The 22,839-nt window shown below is 27.0% G+C and overlaps 1 protein-coding gene across 1 annotated transcript in view; it reads left to right on the forward strand.

Moving 5' to 3' along the window:
- Positions 1–262: 262 nt before the first annotated feature.
- Positions 263–22,839, forward strand: part of LOC129976158 (fatty-acid amide hydrolase 2-B-like) — a 230,863-nt gene continuing 208,286 nt past the window's right edge. The window contains exons 1-2 of the mRNA XM_056089587.1: positions 263–412; positions 8,141–8,468. Coding sequence (XP_055945562.1) covers positions 8,280–8,468 — 189 coding nt within the window. The 5' untranslated portion in view covers positions 263–412; positions 8,141–8,279. The remainder of the gene's footprint in view (positions 413–8,140; positions 8,469–22,839) is intronic.

The raw sequence follows: 22,839 nt of genomic DNA on the forward strand, positions 1-22,839 counted from the left end.
AAACAAGCGCATTCATCAATATATAGTAGAAAGTGATAGATACCTTTCGGATGCGAGGAAAATCTGACAAAATGGAACATAGCGAGTCACGTGAAGCGAAAAGAAACAACGGGATAGCTCACGTGACCGGCCACTGTCAAATTCCGAGTCTTACGGACCTACAGCCCCAAGGCATTCCATCCACTGAGTGGCTTCAGAAACTCTCTTTGTTTTGATTTTGTTTTTTTCGTAATCGTTACAATTTTTTTTTCTTCTGCCGGCCAAACGGTGTTTCTGTGCTAAGCGGAAGGTAAGGATTTCCACTTTCCCACTCACTTTCACTTTTGACGGTGGCTCGCAGAAGATCACAGTCACGGCTCTCTCAGGGCACAACATTTGATCACTTACTTCCTCTTATGCCTCGGTTTTGAAGGTGAGACTGTTTATCGCTTTTGTATATTATTATTTTTATCCTCAATGGCTTTATTTTGTAGTGAAAGAGGTTTCCTATTCTTTGGATACTGCTTTTTTTGCTTTAATTTTAAAAAGCTAATTTAAGGACTTTGATTTTTGCAGGATTTTAAAAGTGGCTCTTTTAAAAATGGATCTCGTATGAAATGTGAGATGAACTACGGAAGTAATAAATGACGAATTCAAATTTTTTCAATGAAAATAATCTTTTTATCTAATTTAATATTAAATCTCAAAAAGAATTTTATAGAAATTAAGCCGACAATTTTTTTTTGACATTCCAAACGATTATTTTTAAACATATTCTTACTCTCAAAAGTGTATTTCAAATTACATTTGCAATTTTTTTTCGTTATGCCAAACGACTTTTTTTTTTTTTTATCCAATAAAGATTTTTTTTCCAATTCCAACTTAATTTTTCTAGTTTTTATATTGCATCATTTAACAATTCTTTTTTGCCATGATAAAGTTTCCTAATTGTTAAAACAGGGAAAAAAAAAAAGATTTTACACATTTGATAGTTTAAATAAGGAACAAACGTCTTTCTGAATGAGAATTGTTCTTTAAGGAAACGTATAATCAAATTAAAGCTACTTAATGTGATATTATTGAAACAAAAATTTATTCTTTACTACGTAGACTAATTTGAAATGATCTACTACTTTTGATGCGCATCGAATAAATTTGTTGTTTTTTAAATATTTCTACTTAAAAACAAAAATAAATAAATAGAATAAAATAAAATAAAAATACATTTTATTAAAATTTGAAAAAATTACATTTATTTTTATTAAAATAAAAAACGAAAGAAAGAAAAGTCTGATTATTTTGGAACATAGAAACGAATCGCGGAAGCTCTTTCTCTGTATCTATTCATACATTAAAATTTTTTTTATTTCTGAAATTATATTTGCCATTTCGGAAAATAAAACTCTTACTTTAAAATTATTAAACACCAAACGATTATTTTTTCCTTGTCGATTTACACTTTTGTCTATTTAAATGAATTTAATATTTTCATTTCCGAATATTTATACATTTCTTTTTCTTATTATTTTTGTTTAAATTTCCAAACATTTTATTTAAAATGAAGAAATTAAAAGAGATAATCAAAGATCTAAAAATGTAATTTTAATTTTTAATTTCTTTTAAATTATGCTTTTTAGCTAAATAAAAGATTGGATTACAAAAATTTCTTAGATTTTTTTTTTTTTTTTTGGCAATGGTTTGTTTTTGAATAATGAAATTCTACTGATCTTAGAATATTTGCGTTTGCAACTACCATAATCATAAAAAAATGGCGCAAACTTAAATGTGTTAATTAATTCATATTTAAAAAGGTAAGTAATTTTTGAAGGTATTATGTTTTGTTATTAATTATCTAGGAAAATAGATTTATGGTGCTAAAAATATTTTTCGAATAATAATTATAAATAAATATAAAATTCTGTTTAAATTTTTGTACTCAGATAGTGGTTATTCTTAAAGTCACTTATCAATTATTATTATTATTATTATTTTGCATTTTATAAATCAATATAGTTAGCTATATTACTATAATAATAAATTTTGTAAATTATTCTATGTACAGAATGTTCTCTGTGATACAGAATCATTAAAATTGAAACTTTTTGACCATGCATTTGCTAATCAGAAGCAGAAAAATTCTTAATTTCAAAAATAAACACATGTAATTTTTTAAAGTTTTCATTCATGTAGTTTTGTTTTTACATCGAAAAGCTGCAAGGAATTAATTCATTATTCTTTCTAATAAGTATATATATCTATATATGTTCATCAAAAATGAGAATTTCGAATGTTCTTTTGAATTGCATTGGGAGAATTTCGAAACGAGTATGAGAAAAAAAAAATATTAATGATGATTTTTAGAGGCATTTAATATTCTATAAACAACAACTCGACTTTTTTCGGATCCTTTGAAAAAAATAAACAAATAAGTTATAACGAAAAAAAAATATTATTAATCCTATTCTTCTGATAGTTGAAAATGTGCGTAAACGATATTTCTTATTCATTTTTCCATTTTGACCTGTAAAAAATTAACAGTGTTTGTTACATTTCATGGATACTTTATTTTATACACTCTTAACATGCATAAATACTAAGAAATTATATAATAAAACAAATGCAATATTTTCATTCGAAATAATTATGCGTATATAATTAAATTTAAAATTAAATAAAACAATACAATATCACCTTGATACATAAATTTTCAACTGATTTTCAAAAAGAATAAAATTATTCGAAAGTTAAATAAATTTGCGTTCAAATAGAGATCATGAAAACAGAGAGTTGAATTTACTGAATTCAGAGGTCGTAAGAATGATTTTTTTATAATACGATCGTAAGAATGATTCTTTATGTCAAATGACTCTTTCCTGTCGTAAGAATGATTGTTTAATACACGGCCGTAAGAGTGATTTTTTATAATACTGTCATAAGAATGTTTTTTATAATACAATCTTAAGAAAGATTGTATGATTCTTTATGATACGGTCGTAAGAATGATTGTTTAATACATGGTTGTAAGAATGATTTTTTTAATACAGTCGTAAGAATATTCCTTATTATATTCCATAAATATACTTTATCTATATCTTTCTTCCTTTATTTTGCTTTCATTTCATTTTTATTACAATATTCGATAGATGATAAATATACTAAATAAAGTATCTGATAAATGCAATAAAAGTTATATTTGTACTTATATTGTACATTATTATTACATTTGTACATTATTATTATTATTAACACATTTGAAATTGTATAAATCTCTAGGGACAAACATTGTACTTTCTCTTCTGTCGGAGTTGGGTCCGACATTTCATTATTCATTCAATAACGGACTTTGTGGCCTACTGTATCGAGTCTAATAAAAACAGATTTATGATACACATTATTAATATAAATGATATGTATAATAACTATAATATGAAAAAAAACATTAATAATTTGGAAAAATCAGTGATTATATTTCTTAAATATATTTTGTAAAACATTACAAGCATAAATATGTCCTACATATAAAACGTTGCAACCTATTTATGGTTATTTTTCAATCAAAATACTTTTACCTATTATAACATCGCAACACTCGTAATTCTACCAACACTACTCGTCTTTTATCCAATATCGAAGAAAAAATGTTATCTCTTCATAATATATGTAAAGTATGGCGTGTCGAGTTTGGAGCGTATGAGCATTAAAGAATTAATACAGATATTGGTTTTCATTAGCATCAAACTGAAGATAACCATTTTTCTTGAAAAATTTATTAATTTTTCTATATAATGAATTTCATAAGATTGAATCGCTGTTTTTTATCCATCTGAATCCTGTGGTAATCCTATATAACTTTGATGCAAATATAAAACAAATATCATTTGCGAAATAATTCTTTATTATATCTTTGAGATTTGGTCAAATGATCTACGGCAAAGATTTCAATGTTTTCTGAACGTCTATACAGAGGGTTCCAAATTCTTTTTTTCAAGCCAGAAAAGACAGAATCAGGAATAATTCTTTCTCCGTTACAGTATATTCTGTGTCTAGAATTTTACTTTAACGTCAGAAAATAAAGAGTAGTTACACAGATTTTACTGAAACAGCATGTTACCATTGATATTAAGCCATCACATGATGAATATTAGCACTATTTAAAGGAATTATGATGGCATCATCAATGAAACAGGATGACAACTGTATTATAAAAGTTGACAAGAAATGGCGAATATAATACTCAATCGCTTTCTAATTCATTACTAAAATGAATCACTGTCAATTTATTAACAAGAGATCTTTTATTAGTAAAAAAGATACAAATCTGGAATGTTTTATACAAAATTGAAACAATCTAGAGATATTTATGAAATTGGAACAAATAACCAATATCCAGGAATGTTTCGTCCAATTAGAAAAGCTTGGTGTCTTGTTATTTCATCTTTGACCTTAATAATTTAAAATTTACATGTACATTTTCGAAAATTTGTAAATGAAATATAAAAATAGTCGTTTGGTTGAAAATATTTTTAATATTTTTCTTTTTCAGACTTTAAATTTCTTCCTGACATTATACATTTTTAATAGATCGCGGAATGGTTATTGAAAATAAACAATGAAACTAAGTTAAGTTTTCGCTTTCTCCTAAACTAAATAGAGCAAATATATAAAAAATTAATATATCTGAAAGCTGAATAAATATAGTAATTGATAATAAAAGAATTATATATACAAATTTTCAATTTGCCGGAAAAAATTCTTAATATGGGTTAAAGAGAATAAAGGTTTTAAAAATCATTTTGAGGTAAGAATTTTAATTTTAAAACTCATCAACTGATAAAAAATTAGCAAAGTTAATTATCCACTAACTTTTAGCCTCAAACCGCAATTGGATCGTAAGAAAACAAAAGTATTTAGGTTTCATCTTTTTCTAATAGATATACGGTCCAATATAGAGTTAATCTGTTGGAAAAAGGCATAATGTTTTAACGATGAAATTTAAATGTATACAAACGACTGCGAAAAAAATAAGATTTATTTATTATCCTAAAGGAGAATGATAAAATCTGAAAACTTGGTTCAAGGTATCTAAAGAAATTCTATTAAAATATTTAGAAATGCTGCTAGTATAATGAAAAATTAAAATAAAAGCGAAAGATAAAAATATTAAAACTAAATCTTCATATTTTTAAAAAAGGGAAAATTTGTACACACAAACCAAATATTTCAGTATTAACTCTTTGCACTCGGATGATGTATCTGACTGATTATTCAAGACGGTGCATCATTTTGACGTTTTATTTATTTATTTTTCAAATTTGATTATTAAAAACATCTACAGAATGGTCAAAAGATGTAGATTAATTTTTCAAAGAAATTCGAATTAAAACAATTATATATATTTATTTTTCAGAGCATAAACAAATCTTTGTATTAGGTAATAACTATGCATCAATTACTTTTTTGAGCGCAAAAGATTAAATTAATCACTAACTTAAACTCATTTTCTTGCAAAATCACCTGAAGTTTATCACAAATGAACACTTGTGTGTTTGGACTATTGAAAACAGATATAACAGCAATAAGACCAACTTGCAGTCATCTAAAAAATATGAGGAAACGAAAAAGATTGAAATAGCATATGTTAATTTCATCAAAAGCTTTATTATCAAGAAACTAGGATGTAGATAATAAAGAACATATGAAAACCATCCATATCTTAAATATAATACTGGGTTATATTATACCAAAATCTTTTCAAACATGTGCAAACCGGTTTTTCAGTCCAAGTTTTCACATAATTGAAATTAATTTCATTCAAAAGAAATGTTCTATTCAAAAGAAATGTGATCCACATACATCCTATGCGTAGTAAGGGTTGGAAGTATAATTCTAAATAAATGACTTTTTTTAATAATACATTTTGTTTACCTTTTTATTTTTTAATACTAGCCGCCTTTGGCGACCAGCTGGTTCCCCAGTACTAATGCTCGTTAAAATGTTCAACTAATATATTATGTAACTTGTTTTCATAATAGGCTTTTCAGCAAAATATTTTTAAGCTACATAATTCGATAGTCATATCATTCACTTATATATTACGTAGACCTTAAGCCGTTCTATTCATTGTACTATGCATCTCTCTCTAATTTCCTATTAGCACCCGTAAAATACAATTTTAAATTAAAGTGGAATTGATGAAACTGCACTTAATATAAAAACATTTTTTAGCCAATCCACGCATGCTTTTAAAAAAAGTATGAGAACTGATGGCAGAGTGTTCGATATTAATTTTTATAATTTATAATATCTCAAAGGATTAACAAAAGATTCAGCAAAAATTTCACGGATTCAATAAAAAATTCAGTTTTTAGTTTTATTTTTAAAAAGATATAAATCCTGTCAATAATAATATGTTTTTTTCGGTTTATAAATATATTTCAAAAAATTAAGAAGTTTAAAGTTTAGACAATCCTTTGATCCTAAGGAATCATATTCTGCAAAATATTCTTGACACTCCAACTTTTAAATTAATAAATAAACGTTTCTGTCTTCTGCATTCAAATCTGACCGATTTATTAAGTTTTGAATATAACGCTATTAGAACAATCGACATTTACATAATCTAAGCCAATCATATTTGATAAACCTTGGGAGATGATTGGCTTCTTTTAAATGGCCGTTGAAGTAATCTAAAATGGCCCGTTTTTATAGAATAGCAATATTGAAATATTCGTAAATCGGTCAGCTTTAGTGATTCATTTAGTTGGTTGGAGTGAATTTTTTTTTTTTATTTAAAATGTTAACATCTCTAGAATATTTTATTAAACATGATTCACAGAGCAGAGGATATATATACAAATTTAAAATTCGTAATTCATCAGCATTTATTGATTCTATTTACATAAAATATAAACATTTATTTCCTTTAGACCATTTGTTAGCAGATGTATTTCCATTACTAAAGGTTTACAAATTAGTTGTTAGACTCCGATTAGAGTAGATGTACATATTAAACCATGTTTGACGTAAATAAAACTGTTTAATTGAATTAATAATATTGGTATTGTAAAAGATATAGAACATTTTTTCTTTCGTTTCCTTTTCAAAAAAGACCCTGTTTCCTATTTAATTTACAAACACATGCTGAAAATTGCATTTTTATATGTTTAATCTGCAATAATATTTGATTTATTTTTTAAATTGAACTTTTGTCAATATGATGGCAACCCATTGATAAAAGCTAATTTTTTTCCCATTAACGTGCAGCTTAAATTTTATTTTTATTTTATGTGAAATAAATTGTTAAAAAATATAATTACATTATTTTTTAAAAATTCATTAAAAATAAAAATTTAATTTTTCAGTTAAAACATTAGCATCATTGAAAAGATTATTTTTTGAACTTCAACATGATATAAAAAAGCAATTTTATGAATAACCGAGATAAATTCGGAAAATATGTTGAAATTTGTAACTTCTCTCGTTAATTTAAAACTTCTCTTAATTCTAGACAATATTCAAAAATTCAAAAGATAAATGATATACATGGATTTTCCAATGAAAGTTTCTAGACTAACACCTATTCATATTCTTTTAATTTTCTCTTTCAAAAGAGGTCTTAAAAAGAACATTACTTTTTATGTTTTTAAAAGTTGGTAAAAACTTGCTTTTCGCTATATGATCCGAGAGAATTACCATTCTTTTTGTATTCATTGTAAAATTTTTAAAGGGATTGATTTTTTATCTTAGTAGCAAAATAATTAATAGAAAAAAATGGAATTACTAATTTATAATTATTTACTTTGCAGAAAAATTGATCATCGTAATTTCATAGATTAGATTTATATAAGATTGCAGTTTGAGCTACAAAATTATTAACATTTGAAAAATGATTATTTAATTTTGTGATGAGAAAAAAGACTAACTTGTCAATATTATCTAGAAGCCACACTATTAGTTTTAAAAATGAAAATAAAGCCAGAATATTATAAATTATTTCAGATACGATTAACTCTAACAAATTCTGACTTAACTAAAGTACTTTTGAAATAAGTGAATTCTATTCCATTTATTTTTGTATCTAAAAGTTTGTTTGTTATATAATAACTGCTTGTAGTTTATTCTTTTCTAACAATCCATTTATTAAATATTCCTTTCATTTCAGCTTTTGCATCCATTTGGAAAGACCTCTCTAAATACAATCAGTAAATCATCTCGATTCTCACTTGCCCACCGTCATAGTTGTGGAATCAAAATTGCTTTACTTTGATCTTTCCGAAAGTTGAGCTGCTAATAAAAAGAAGATGTCCATTCTCTTCAAAAACAAAGCTTTGTCCTATGTTGTGCGATTCTTCCGAAGAACGATCGAATTGATCACCCGATTTGTCTTGTTCCTCAAGTACTGCGGCCGCGCGAAAAAGTTGGCTGACATCGAAGATCCTATCCTGTTGGAACCCGCTTACAACTTAGCGGCGAAGATTCGTAGAGGAGAGGTAAGTTTAGATTTGGCTTGCACTGATATTAGAAATTTCAGGTTTTTAGATTAATAGAGGGTTCAAAACTTGTAGGCATATCCTTATTTACATAGGATAAAAATACAGTGGGAGTAATACCTATCAGATTTACAATACAATTTATCAGAACAGGAGGCCATTTTATATTCTTGAGTCTAGAATTCTGTAGAAATCTGATGAAAATGGAGAAAAAGAAGAAAATATATTAAAAACAATTGAAAAAAAACTTGAATTGAAAAATAGGCATATAAGACTAGATGATAGGCGGCACAATTCGGTTTCAACGCCGATCAAAGAGCACCAAGCAAAAATATACTCAAGTGCATTATTATTTATTATGAAAAATTTTAAACGCGCAAATCACATACTATATAGTTTAACGATTGAAATCGCCAGATTGGCGGAATTTTTTCTTGGCACTTTTTGATCCACGTTGCAACCGAGAAGTACCTGATAGGCATTAAAATGTCAAGAAATACTAAAAGATAAAAAAAAAAATATTGATACAAAACAAAATACAAAAATCAATACATATGTGGCCTATATATGCCTACTTTGTCTTGCCTGAAATAACGATGTCAAATATTTTTGCTGATATCATGCTAAAGACAAGCTCGAATTATGCATAAAAATAAGAATATGCACTGAATGCTTTTCTTAACAAATTGACAGAAGCTCAGCAAAGTACTATGCGATGAGGGTGGTCTATTAGAGACAGTTCTACTATCTGTTTTCGCTTACAATAAAGATACCAAATATTTTTCTTGATAACATGCTAAAGAACGTCGAATATTATTTTTAAATTTCTTTAGAGGTTTAATTTGTGCAAAAGTGGAACGTAAATAAATAGGCACATTTAAATAAGTAATATTTTTAAGTCAGCTACATGAAAAAAAAACTGATTTTGATTTTAGAGATTTTGACAAAAAGCCACAAGTTTTATATGTAATAATTTTACCTAATATAAATAAATTGTAAGTATGAAAAATTGGAAGCTAAACACAATTTATGTTTTTATTCTAAAACCAATCAAGCTAAATAGTTTGAAATTTTTTAAAATATTATAATAATAAATAATACATTACAGTGCTTGGAATATCAAATAACATTATGTAGATTTTTGTTGTTGATGGAGTTCAATTCACATTTTAATAATATATCAAAAGGTTTAATTGTTCCAGGAAATAACTGCACATCCAAATAATTTATATCAAGAGGGTAATTTTTTTTATAAAATTGATGTTTTTTTATATATAAAATGAAATAAAGTGCTAACAGTTTGATTATGTTGAAAAGCATATTTCAAATTTTCTGTTAATTTGAATATCGTTCTATTTTTTGTGGGAGGTTATAGTTTTCATTATATACATGCTGCTCTAAATTTATTCTTCCATGAGAGTTTTCTATAAAAATTTTAAAATAATTTTACTGTTTTGAATATACGTTTTTTTAACTTTTGCCTTTTTTACCATTCTATAAATTTGTGTAAATATTTTCCAACTGTGGCAATGAATCAAAACGAGTAATATTATTATTTTGATTAAAATTCAACATAAATCGAGATAAAATGTAAAAGCAAACAATTCAAATTTCAAATCTAGGTACGTGCCTCTGTCTTGATAATTTTGAGGTTGGCTCAAAATTTTAAGGAAATATCAAGACTAACTAGTTTTTCTGAATCTAAATTCTCGTTTGCATCTTGAAATTAGCCTTTTATTTGCAGATAAAGGCTAGATTTTCAATTAATATCTTATCTTGAGAACTGTAACGTGGGACTTACCTAAATATGCCTTAATAATTATTTTTGAGTGTGAATGTTTTCATTAAAAAATTAGGAATGGAATTTGATGAAAACTCATTATTTGTAAATTGAATTTGATGAAATTATGAGACGTGAGAACTCATGGAATGTTTGAATTAAAGAAACTAAGAATTTTAATGGAATATTAAAATTCATTTTTGAAAACATAAAATTATCTAGAATTAGAGTAATTCTCATAATGAAATCGAATATTCGAAATTATAAAATAAAATGATTCTAAAAAATTCTTCAAGTTTTTCAAAAAGCAAGTTAACACAATAGTTTTCTTTATACCCATGGTGTTACCACAAATTTCTCCTTCGTATGTGAATTTTCCCTCAAAAGTTTAAAAATAAATTTAACATTTTTATCTATGCGTTTTAAATTTTCATCATTTTTTTCAAATTTAATTCACAGTTCCATCCTAAAAATTTGAGACGTTATTTTCCACACCGTGACAATGAAAAGAAATGAGCGTTATTATTATTTCAAATGCATCACAAAAATATTAAAACAAATAGAGTGAATCCAAATTTTCCATGCTTTAATTTGTCAATAATACATAGCAATGTAAGCAATTTTTCATTGAAGGTTAGGTTAAGCTTGTTTCAGAATTTTTTAACCATTTATAAAAAAGTTGAAATTTTTGTGAGCGTTTGAACTGAAAATGATCAATATGAGACACCATAAATCAGACGACTATAAAAAAATTAAAGTAAAATGTGTAATTTTGTGTTTCTTGATTTAAACACTATTTGTATATATCTTATGCAACAGGATATTTTTCTTTTTTGAAATTTTTCTGTTGCAATGTTCAGTTTAAAATGCAATAATCGTTGGTCCTTCTCTGAATAGATTGATAAAGCATTCCGGTATCTACTTCAAATTTCTAAGCGGACAAAAGGAATGATGCATTTCTTAACTGTATTAGAAATCCTGTAAATGTAGCAAATTGAAAAGACGTATTAAAATAAGAACATCTCGGGTTAAATACCCTATAAATAAATGCCCCTATAATATTAGTTAAAGTTAAATAATTTAACATTCAATGCATCTTAAAATTTTATAGCCATAAATCGATATAATAATTTTTCACTATGTTCTGCACATTGTGATTTCGATTTTTTCTTACGATTTGTTTAATTTTAATGAAAGACATTAATCTGGTAATAGATAAAAGGCACATACTAAATTCAATAAAAATATAATTGACAAAACTTTTGAGGCTATTGAAAGTAACATTTATTAAAGAATGTTAGTTTTATAATTTTTAATTTAATAAATTATAAGTTTTAAGCAATTAAAAATGATAAGTTTTCTATATTTATTATAATGAAATTAACTTGTTAGAGCTATTATTACGAAAGAATAATAAAACAAATAATATAGTATTAGTAACAAGAAATAACCTATAACTGTGAATATAATATAATCTGTTGAAATGAAATTTGTTTTTTAAATGTTAGCTTAAGTTGAATTTTGTCATATGAGTTGTTTTGGAATTAAGACGAAGGCAGAAGCTTCCGCAGATTTCTTACTTACTTTTGATCATTCTTTTTTTTTCATATTACAACTGAGACTATATTTAAGGATTTAAATGAGAATTTCATAAAGTGGAATATTGATAAAATTTAAAAGATTTTCGATTTGTAAAATTTGTTGACTAGTTTGGAAATGATTTATTTGTCCTACTTTATATTTGAAAAAAAGTTTTATTTTATTATTAATATCAAGTAAAGGCTTAAGGCTTAATGAAAAGACACAGATATCAACAAGATTTTCTTGCAGATACAAGCAATAAATATCTTTCTATTATTTTTGCAAATTTTACACATTTATGAAATTTGCTTTGTTATTATAATTTTGATGGAATATATATATATATATATATATATATATATATATATATATAGGTATAGGTTTTAATAGGTATTTATGTCAAATGCTTTGAATTGATCATTACTTCTTTTAAAACTAAAATGCGACAGTTCAATTTCAAATTAAATAAGTGCTGAAAATGAAATTTTGAAAAAAAAAGAGAAAAATGTAATTTGGTCATTTGTTTCTGAATATCTGATATAATCAAATACTATCTTAAGGTGTCAATGATAAAAATCCATCATTACTTACAAAAGATTGCATATAAAACTCATTTTAAATTAAATCATATTATAAATTAAATATACTTTCCTCTACACTTTCAGGAGATTTAGTATATCGGTAGAGCATAAACTTCATATTTAAAAAGTTTTATTGAATACAGATTCAATATTATCTTATTTTCTAAGGAAATTCAATTAAAATTATTCACTTATAATTAGATTGTATTGTCATCTATGCAACAACAAATCCTTTTCAGCACAAATTAAATAAGGGAATGCATAGAAAATCATGTTAATCCGGAGACGCCAAATGCCATCACAAAGCGAGAAGGACTGATTCATTTCCTTCACTTCCTTTCTTTGAAATAGCACATGAAATTAGTTACTGCGTGGTTTAATTTCCCCCAGATATTTTCAAAATGTTAATAACTTGCATTAAAAGATATTGAGTGAAAGAAAAGAAAAAGAAGTGAAATGTTGGTAAGGATTTTCGAAGTACTAACAAAATGTTAAATTAATTTTAATGGAACGAAAAAATTAACTTTGATATGTTTTTTTATTCTGTTATTACCATGCTGTTAATGTTTAAAAACATTTATAAAAGTAAACATTTTATCTAATGGCTCTTTACTTAATTTGGAATTTGTCCCTTCTAACCGAAATCTCTCTGACTATTAATAATAAAGGAGAATGTGTGTCTATGTGTGTTTGGACTCTATAGGACAAACCGTTTGGCCTGGAACTATTAATTTTTGCACAGATATACTTTAAGGACTCTGAATGTGCACATCCACGCATTTGTTTCCGAAACTGTAATTCACAGAGCTTATTTTTAATTAATTCTTAAGTACATAAAAACTAAGTGAAATTTTGGCAGTTCTTTGCAATAATTTCCAAAGATATAATTGTGTATATTTAATTTTACTCCATTTTAAAAATATAAGAAATATTATTTTAATAATAACGATTTTATTGGTTTGCCATTTTTTCCCTGTTTGTTAATAAATTTTAATTAAAATAACATAATTTTAATATCTATCACAATTTTACATTTAAAAACTCTTTATTGAGAGAATCATAAACATCAAGTTACTCTTAAGAGATTTAATTAAAATAAATCACAACTAATATTTCTGGCGAATCAACTGGTCGCCAAAGGTGGCTAGTTTTATCAATAAAAATTATAACCTTTTCAGCAGTAAAGCATTCGTTGCCCACAGTGAAGGGAAACAAGACATATACCACATGCGATCAGAAATTTCATTTTCCTTGAATTATTCTACTTTGAGACAGTTTGAGCTGAAAATTTCGATATAAAGACATTTTTTGTAACCTTAAAATTAATCAAACCTTTTGAGTGGCTACTATAATCAGATCTAAATTTCCCATGTTTTCATCAGATAATTTTCCTTTTACATTCAGGTTGAAGAACAATGTAAAATAATGGTACTTAAATTAATATCTAAATCATATATATCTCCTATCATCGTATATATGTTAATGTAAAATACGTTTTCTCTAGGAATTCTCTAAAGTAACAAAACATTAAATTTTTTTAAACACCACGAGCTTTACAACTATAGTAAAGTATTTTGTTACACTCGTTCAAGGTCAGCAGATAGTTCAGGTTCAATATACATGTAAAATCAAAATAAATCTAATAATATTTATAGAATTAAATATTTTCATTTTAAAAAGAAACATTTACGTTTTATATTTTATTTTATTACAAAAAAGATTTGAAAAATTAAAGAAAAATATACATTGGCTAGGCTTTCTGACTTGCAATATATAATATGTAGAATATTATACAATAGAAAATTAATTCTTGTAAATATATAGTATGTTTAAATGATCTTTACTGACATTATATTTTTCAAATGCACATCTAGACCAAGAGACGACAAGGCTTTGAGATAAGAGAAACAAGCTTGTTCCTCATCTAAATTTTATAATCATTTTATAGTCTTAAATATACAGGTAACAGCACCAAATAAACAGGTAGCAAAATATAGCACCAAAAAAGACAAACATGTTGTGGGAAGGGTAAACTCAATTACTTGAAATCATATAACAATGAATAATCGAAAATGATACCATGTATGAAAAAGAATATATGCAAAAAACAGAAATGAAAGGAAACAATATAAGTAAATATTTATTTTTAAATATTTACTAAAATTAACTAAATTGACACTGGGGAAAGATGATGATAGATGATATTATTCTCAGGCTGTTTTACAAGTATCATATCTTCGCCACGCAGAATTCCTAACACATTGCAGAGTTTCGGATGTATCTGTGTAATTCGAAGTGATGAGCTGAATAGATACAGATACATTTCGTTTCTATTAAAAAGCTTTATAATCTGGGCCGAGAAATCCCGATTTCATGTATTATACTAACTCGGGGACTGAAACTTGGAATATCTAAAACGTGACTTACTTAGCTTATTATTTTAAGTATCCCTAATAATATTGACAATTAATTAACTAATGACATTTTTGTGACAGAAGTAATTTTTATATACACCTTGGTGCGAGAGCGATTGTTTGCAGTATGTTTCATTGGAAGCCATTCTTTCGATTCTAATATAATACATAATTGTGTCCCATGGGGTACCTCGTAATTGTGGATGAGAACTTCCAGTATGGTGACTGGTTCTCACTGCCCCTTATGGGTACACGAAAGAGGAGGAGTCTAACTCCTCCCATTGATAATGGGACGTACTTCCTTAGGGAAGGATTCTACCGTAGCCAGTGATGATTCTACCGTAGCCACTCAACCACAGTTCCCCCTAACAGTGTTGCTGTTGCGGCGGTTCAGTCATTCAAGTTTTTCCGTGTGCCTTCCAGCGGGTCGGAGTAGTCAGTTTGTTGTTTGCGGATTATAAAGAATTGTATTAGTATAGATTAGTTCTAAGCTAATGTCCATATTTTATTTCTTCAGTAAGAATAAATCTTTCCTTTTTATTAAAATCTCTAAGGAATCAAATTGAAATAAAAAATATCTTTCTATCACATATGAAGAAAAGTTTCGACAATAATATTAATTACACGCAATGCATGCAGATCGTTCTATTGTCAATAGCCCATAAAACCGATTTTAACATCCGTCATGCAAAGCCTTTCTTTTCCTTCCCGAGGCTTTCATGTTATATTATTCTTTCATCCGATGTAGAATTCTACTTTTTTCTGGATTAAATATCAATAGGATATCATCTGAGAATAATTCCAGAGTAAATGAAAGCAACTAGCTGCATATTGTTCTAAACATTTTATTACTTGTAACACAAATATGTTATACGTGTGAGTATTTAATTAGTTATCAATAGGTGGTATTTTTATGATATTTAAAAAAGCAGTTAAATTTTCTTTCATGTAGACTTTGGATTTTATTACGTTGTTTTCTCTTCTTCTTTTCCATCTATTTCTACAAATGATACCAATTTGCATTAAAAAACAACAAAGAGAAAAGTTTAAATGGGCTGTTCAGCCGTGTGTTCTCAACTCTCGTAAATAAAAATGTTTAAATTAACCATTCTCATTATAGATTTATCACTACTTTATCTCTTTTCTTTTTCTTTCGTAATATGGATATTATTCAGAAATAAATTATCCTCTTATTATATTAAAAATATGTTACTTCCGTCATCTTGAGATAAAATTCACCATCAACTCATTAATATCAATTTAATTGCCGTTATATTTTTCTCTGATTCTTATATATTTTGAATATTCAGGTTTAATTAGCGATGCAAAAACTTACACATATGAATTTATTTAATATTTTTCTCGGATTTGAATAAATGTAATAGATAAAATATATACAATAGATGATTAGGAAGTCAGATGGCATCTCACAAATACTTAGGAAGTCAGTAGGTTATGTTTCAGAAGTAATGTGTTTGCTGCAGTGATCATCTCTACTATTAATGAAGAATGTCTGCGTGTTTCGCTCTACTAGCAAAGTCATTTGACTTAGAGATACTAAACATGGCACATAAATCCTTTAGAGCTTGGAAATGTGGATCTTGAAACATTTTCAAAAAATTTTAATAAAATAAAAATTAAACGAAGTATTATAATTTTCCCTCCGAGAATATTAGAATATAAAAATTATTTATACATCATCAAAAAATTTTATACATCATTTGGTATTTGTTATATTTTTAATTAATTTTATAAAAATCTTTTAAGCATATTTTACAAGAAACATATTTAAATATAGTTACATTTTTTTGGTAAAGTTTAATACGATTCTTTTTCCATTTTTTTATAAATATTATAGTCTGATTTTTTTTTTGTATTGCTGATGATGAAATTAGATTTATTTTATTTTTCCATGTTAAATAGTTTCAACTTAAGCTATTCAATACAAAAAGCATATAATATGTATATTTTTTTGAATTTTTGCTGTGCTTTCAATTAAGACTTAAATTAAGGACTATGCAATGAAGAAAAAATTTTTAACAGCGTAAGCTTTTAAACACAGTTGCTTCTTCCTGTGATATAGTTGAATGTATAAAGACCGAAAATTAAGAAAATGCTTATCGCCATGAGCATAGCGATATAAAGATTCTAAAATGGTACCAGTTGAATACGCATGGAAATTTGAGGTTTAAAATAATTTTGCCCAGGAAGACATAAAAATAAAATTACAAAAATAATTAATTAAAATTTTTAGCAATTATTAATCCCAAGGAGCCTACTGGTCTTCAAAGGCGGCTAGCTACAAATAAATTACTTTGATATGTAGTTTTATTGAATTATAAAAAATATATAATATTTATATTTACAGGAAAAATTATATTTACAGTTGAAAATGTTTCAATTGTAATTCATGACTTAAATTTTTATGTAGAATTCTCTTTGCATATTTTGCTTGTTTAATTATCCGCTTTATATATTATAGATATTCCATATCAAAGGCAGATAGACTAATAATCATAGTTTCAAAATTGAATTTTTCCTACAGAAACAGGTTTAAAGTTTGGTGGTTCATAAAAATTTCGAGAGAGAATTTTCTGAAGCAAGTATATTTCGCATTGCTTCAATGTATTTTAAATTGTAATTACAATGCATTACTTCAATGTAAATTAAAATGATTTTGTAACTGATATATTTTAATAATGTATAGAAATTCCATATTTAATGGGAAAATGGAATGTCAGAATTTTCAATTCAAATGAGTTACAAATCTATTTTTGGAAAACCTCTGAGTGATATGCAGTACACATTCAAATTCTCTGTATTTTAACTCGATTATATGTAAATCTCTAGTTGACTTGTTTAAAAATGATAGACACTGAATGCATTTTCTCACAGTAGAACTATAAAATCGTTTTAATTGGTGTAACACATCTAACAAATAATGAATCAAAGGCTCATAGTAAAAGGAAAATGTGATATATTCTGTTGGTTTGAGAGACTCCACAGCACTTAGTACCTGTGGTACGATTCTGATTTCTCACAATAAAAAAAAATGATTCGAGCATTGCTTTCGAGCACATTGCTTTTCTAGAGGTCTTTCTTTGAAAGTAACTTAACCCAAGGAATGTTTCACTTAGAAGCATACCAGAGGAACTTCCAGTAATAGCAACGATAAAATAACATCAAAATTCTTCCAGTAATTTATGGTGACATTTATGGTTTGGTAATAAGATCTTGATTTGTGGCCTGAAGGATTTAAGTTCCTGCTTCAAAATCCGATTTCATCGAAAAACTGTTTTGTAAATGAGTTTAGAGCCGATAAGGCCAAATGTTTTTCCTCTGGGATGATGCTCAAATTTGGAGACAAAGTGCCAGACTAAGTGTCCTCGTAATCGTCAAAGTTAAGAAGTAGCGGTTCAAAATTAGTTCTATGCCAAGGTAGCTATAATAATGCACCAAGAAAAAACTTAAATTTAGCTAAACTAAACTGATCTTGCCATTCATGTTTTCCATACTTGTCATATTCTGCCCCTCAAGATAATTATTAGCCAAGCAGAAAATTATCTCGTTTGTTAATTATTTAAAATGAATATTTGGAAGGAGAAAAAATTGTTTACTATTATATAATTAGATATAAACTGAAATCATACATTTAAGATACCATATGCCATAAACTTTGCAGAAAACAGTTATATTACTATGTTGCTCCAGAATTTAAACTTGAAACGTAGATATTTTGCTCAAAATGTGGAGTTTGGCTAATCTTCATAACGAGCTACCAATATGTAAGCACAATTGGAAATAGTGCACCCAAAAACCATAAACAGAAGTTAATTTTATAAAAATATAATTATATCTCAAAGTGTCGTCCAATCCTTTATCATTTAATTATCCAAAATAATAATTTACACTTAAAAAATAGTCCCACGTTGCTTTCAAACTGTATAAAATAAAAATAAAAAATTAGAAAAAACCCCTACTGATCAAAGTCTAAAATTTCGTTCATAACAACGAGATAGAGAAATTATTAATGAAAACGATTGTTTCTTAGTTTTGAATGCTACATTCATATTCACAGTGAGCTAAATATGAAAAAAGTGTTTGGTTTCTTTTAAGTGAGAATATCAATTTTCAGAAGACTATAAAGAGATTATAGCGATACTGAAAATATTATTATCTTGTGCTTTTCATTTTGATAGTTTTAAATATTTATTAACCTTTTCTAGGGCTGTGGGAAGTAGACTTCCCACCAAATTTGTCAATCTTTATATGAATTTATATAGGTTGGCATAAGTTCTGATAAATTTTTTTAGATAGACAGAAACTTAGATGCTTTAGTTCTTTATTTTACACAAAATGATATGTCTTGATTTGATACTTAATTATTAATTAATCAAATTAATTAATTAATCAAATTAAATTTATCTAATAAGCTAAATGAATCACTTTACTTATTCTAATTTCAAGCTTAAAAATATTTTAACATAATATGACTAGAAAAAAATGGCCCTTTAAAGAGTTAAATTAATATTTGATTATGTTTAGTTAATACATATTTTATAAAAGAAATATGTCTAAGTTATGTGCGTAACATTTTAAGGAAAGAATATCCATTTATTCAAATATATTTAAAATAATTATTCTTTAAATAAAATAATAATAGATCGCTAATTAAAAAAATACGAAAAATAAATAAAAATGCTTTAGTATAAGAACTAATTATCCTTCATTCACATGTAATTCGTTTTGGAAAATTAAAATGCCATGCAACTAAGGTAACTACTTCAAAGGAATGTATCATTTAACGATTCTACGGCATAATTATTTTGGAAATAAAATGCCCGATATCAAATCGCCATAAAGCCTTTTTTCCATATATAATGTTAAGATGGAATTGAAATAATTCTCTAATTGCAAACTCGTCAAACTGTCCTCTATTTAAAGCAATAAAGCAACAAAAATTAAATAAAATAAGCAAATAATTAAAATTAAAACTTTTTATTGCTTCACATAAATCAAAAGCAAATAATGCTTCTATTACTTTCTATTCTATTTCTTATTTCTATTACTTCTATTCACGCTTATATTGATATCAGTTAGGTTCGCAAATGTAGTAGCCTCTTCTAATGAAAAGAAGTGAAGAAATTTCAAGAACTTTGGCGATTTATTTGCTTTTAAACGGTTTATTTGCATTTTGATAGAATCTCAGATAACTTTATCTATCCTTAACTTTTTTGTTTTTATATCTAAAGTTCATTAATAATTCAGATATATCGACTATTATATATATAAAAAAACAGTCTGTATATATATATATATATATATATATATATATATATATATATATATATATATATATATATATATATATATATATATATATATGTGCAATGCTATATGGAAACACAACAACGAGTAGTCTAAATTATCAGCAGGAGATAAAGAATGTAATGAGACGATTAGACAAAAAAGAAAATGTAAAGGACATCTACTTGCAAAAAGTACCAAAATTTAACGATCTCATTTCATTTTCTTAATATATTTACAACAATATTCATATATTAAGAAAGTTATGAAATGACGGCGTACTGGCCTAAGGGAAGCGCGTTTTTCTCGTGATCTCGACGTACTGAGTTCGAGTCCTGGTTCGTGCTTGGTTTCTCTATCTGTGAAGTGCGTGAAAGAGCCCCCCCCCCCATCCTATAAAAAGGCGTTGTGCAAGCGAGTTTGTGAGCCAGATGTCAAACTTTTACCCTCTGTTGTTAAGGGGCCTTTACCCTCAGAAGCTACTGCACAACTCGGCTTAAATCGCGGGCTTGTCTATGGCAAGTACCATAAGTAACAAAAAGTTATGAAATAATTAGAAAAAAGGAAATGTAAAAGATATCTGTTTGAAAAAGTACTAAAAGTTGACGATCTAGTTTCATTTCGTTATTGCATTTACAACAATGTCCATATATTAAAAATGTTATGAGACAATTAGAAAAAAAAGAAAAGAAAATGTAACGGAGAAATACTTAAAAAAGCACCGAAATTAACGATTTAATTTCAGTTTGGTGCTACATTTACAACAATATTCATAATCACTGTAATTAATATCATTGCACTTTTGATACTTCTTGATATACTAATTACTCATGATCACTTAATTTACACTGTTACTTTTTGCTCATTCTTGACGTACCAAAATTATTTAACATACATTACAATATTTACAACAAAATTTCATTCTTTACTTCATTCTTGTCATTTGCAAGCACCGTCTACCTAAATTCTTCTTCGAATATTCTTTTTTTTAGGTCTACAATCCCCTCCTGGAATTTAGGAATCGTTGTAAACTAATTATCCTTTCTCTGAATTTGCGTAAAGATTGAAGTGGGAGATGCCTGCGTGGCAGGGTAGTTTTTATATTTGTACTCAATGGTCGAAAAAACAGGAATATGGAAATCTACATTTGTTATTTACAAAATTGTGAGCATAAATATATGAATGAAACGAGATTAACGCAATGTCATAGTTACACAACAAGATTAATTTCGCACCGACATTGTTTTGTGATCACCTGATAGTATATATATTAGGGTGTTTCATAAGTTTCTTTCCTATTTCTAATATGAAATGAATACACAATATTTACTGTTTAAGATATCATTTATTTTGTTATATAAGAACCTTTTTGCTCTATTACCTTCTCCCATCTCTCAGGAAGCCTCATTATGCCTTCTTTCCAAAATTGTTGTGTTTTGGACAAGAAATAATCCTCGAGGTGCGCTTTTATTTCACTGATGGACTTAAAGCGCTTATTGCGAAAAGAATTTTTTAAAGACAGAAATAAGTGATATCAGATGGATGGAGATCTGGGGAGTATGCAAGATGCGGCAAAACATGCCAATCAAACTGTAAGAGCTTCTCTCTTACGACTAATGCAATATGCGGTCTCGCGTTGTCATGATGAAAAACAACGCCTCGTCCGTTTATTAATTCTGGCCGTATTTTAGCTTCACAGCTTTCAATTGATCCGGTTGATGACAGTATTTCGTAGAATTTATTGTTTATTGTTTCACCTTGAGGAAGGAGCTCGTCGAAAATTACGCCTTTCCAATCCCACCAAATGGAAGAAAGAACTTTTTTGGGGGTGTAGTCCAGGCTTTGCGATAGTTGAAGGCCTATTGTCCTTACACCAAGTGTCATAGACGGCTAAAAAATAAGGCTGCATGTTTGCACAAGCAGAACCAGATAGGGCCATTCATAGCACGATGAGAAAAAAAATTACGCCCTAATAAATATTTTTTCGGAAATGAATGGCACTTTGGAGTAATTTCTTCAAGCCATTTTTTTTTTCAAAAAATATCTGATAAAAAAGAATCATAGTAGGAGAAACGAATAAAAACAAATTATCTGAAATTTAAATTAATTAAGTTTATAAAGAGCCGTCAATAAGATTAAGCAGCCAGATTATATCAATATTGTGGAATATTTGTAAAATAAAATCCTTGTTGAATTGATTTAATCTAGTTTGATTAACTTTAGGTGTCTGTGGCAAAAAGACTGTTGTTTAGAAAAAAAAAAAAAAAAAAAGCTTTTCAAATCTGAGTGTCGGATAACGAAGGCGACAACTGAGTCATTAGCGATTCTCTTTAAATTTTCACAGTTTATCAGTTTGAGATACTTCAACGGATTTAGCGTGACTCAGGTCTAAATGCATTGTATATTGATACTCCAGATATATCTGGCTATCACAACTTGATTTCTACTGAAAGTAAACAACCCCCCCCCCTTTTGGCCAGTATTTGTAATGGAATACATTAAAAATAAAACTTAAACTTCGCATAAATTATATTAAAATATAAACGGTAATTATGCAAACTTTTCCTGAATTTTGGCAATTTTTAAAAATGTTTTTTGACTATTCCGGACAATACATTACATTATTAGATTGAATTTCAAACAGTTTTCATTGTTTCATCCAATATTTAAACACGAGATTATCTTCCTTTGTTGAAAACTGAAGGAAG

This window comes from Argiope bruennichi, chromosome 7 (genome assembly GCF_947563725.1).
Source record: "Argiope bruennichi chromosome 7, qqArgBrue1.1, whole genome shotgun sequence".
Classification (NCBI taxonomy): Eukaryota; Metazoa; Arthropoda; class Arachnida; order Araneae; family Araneidae; genus Argiope; species Argiope bruennichi.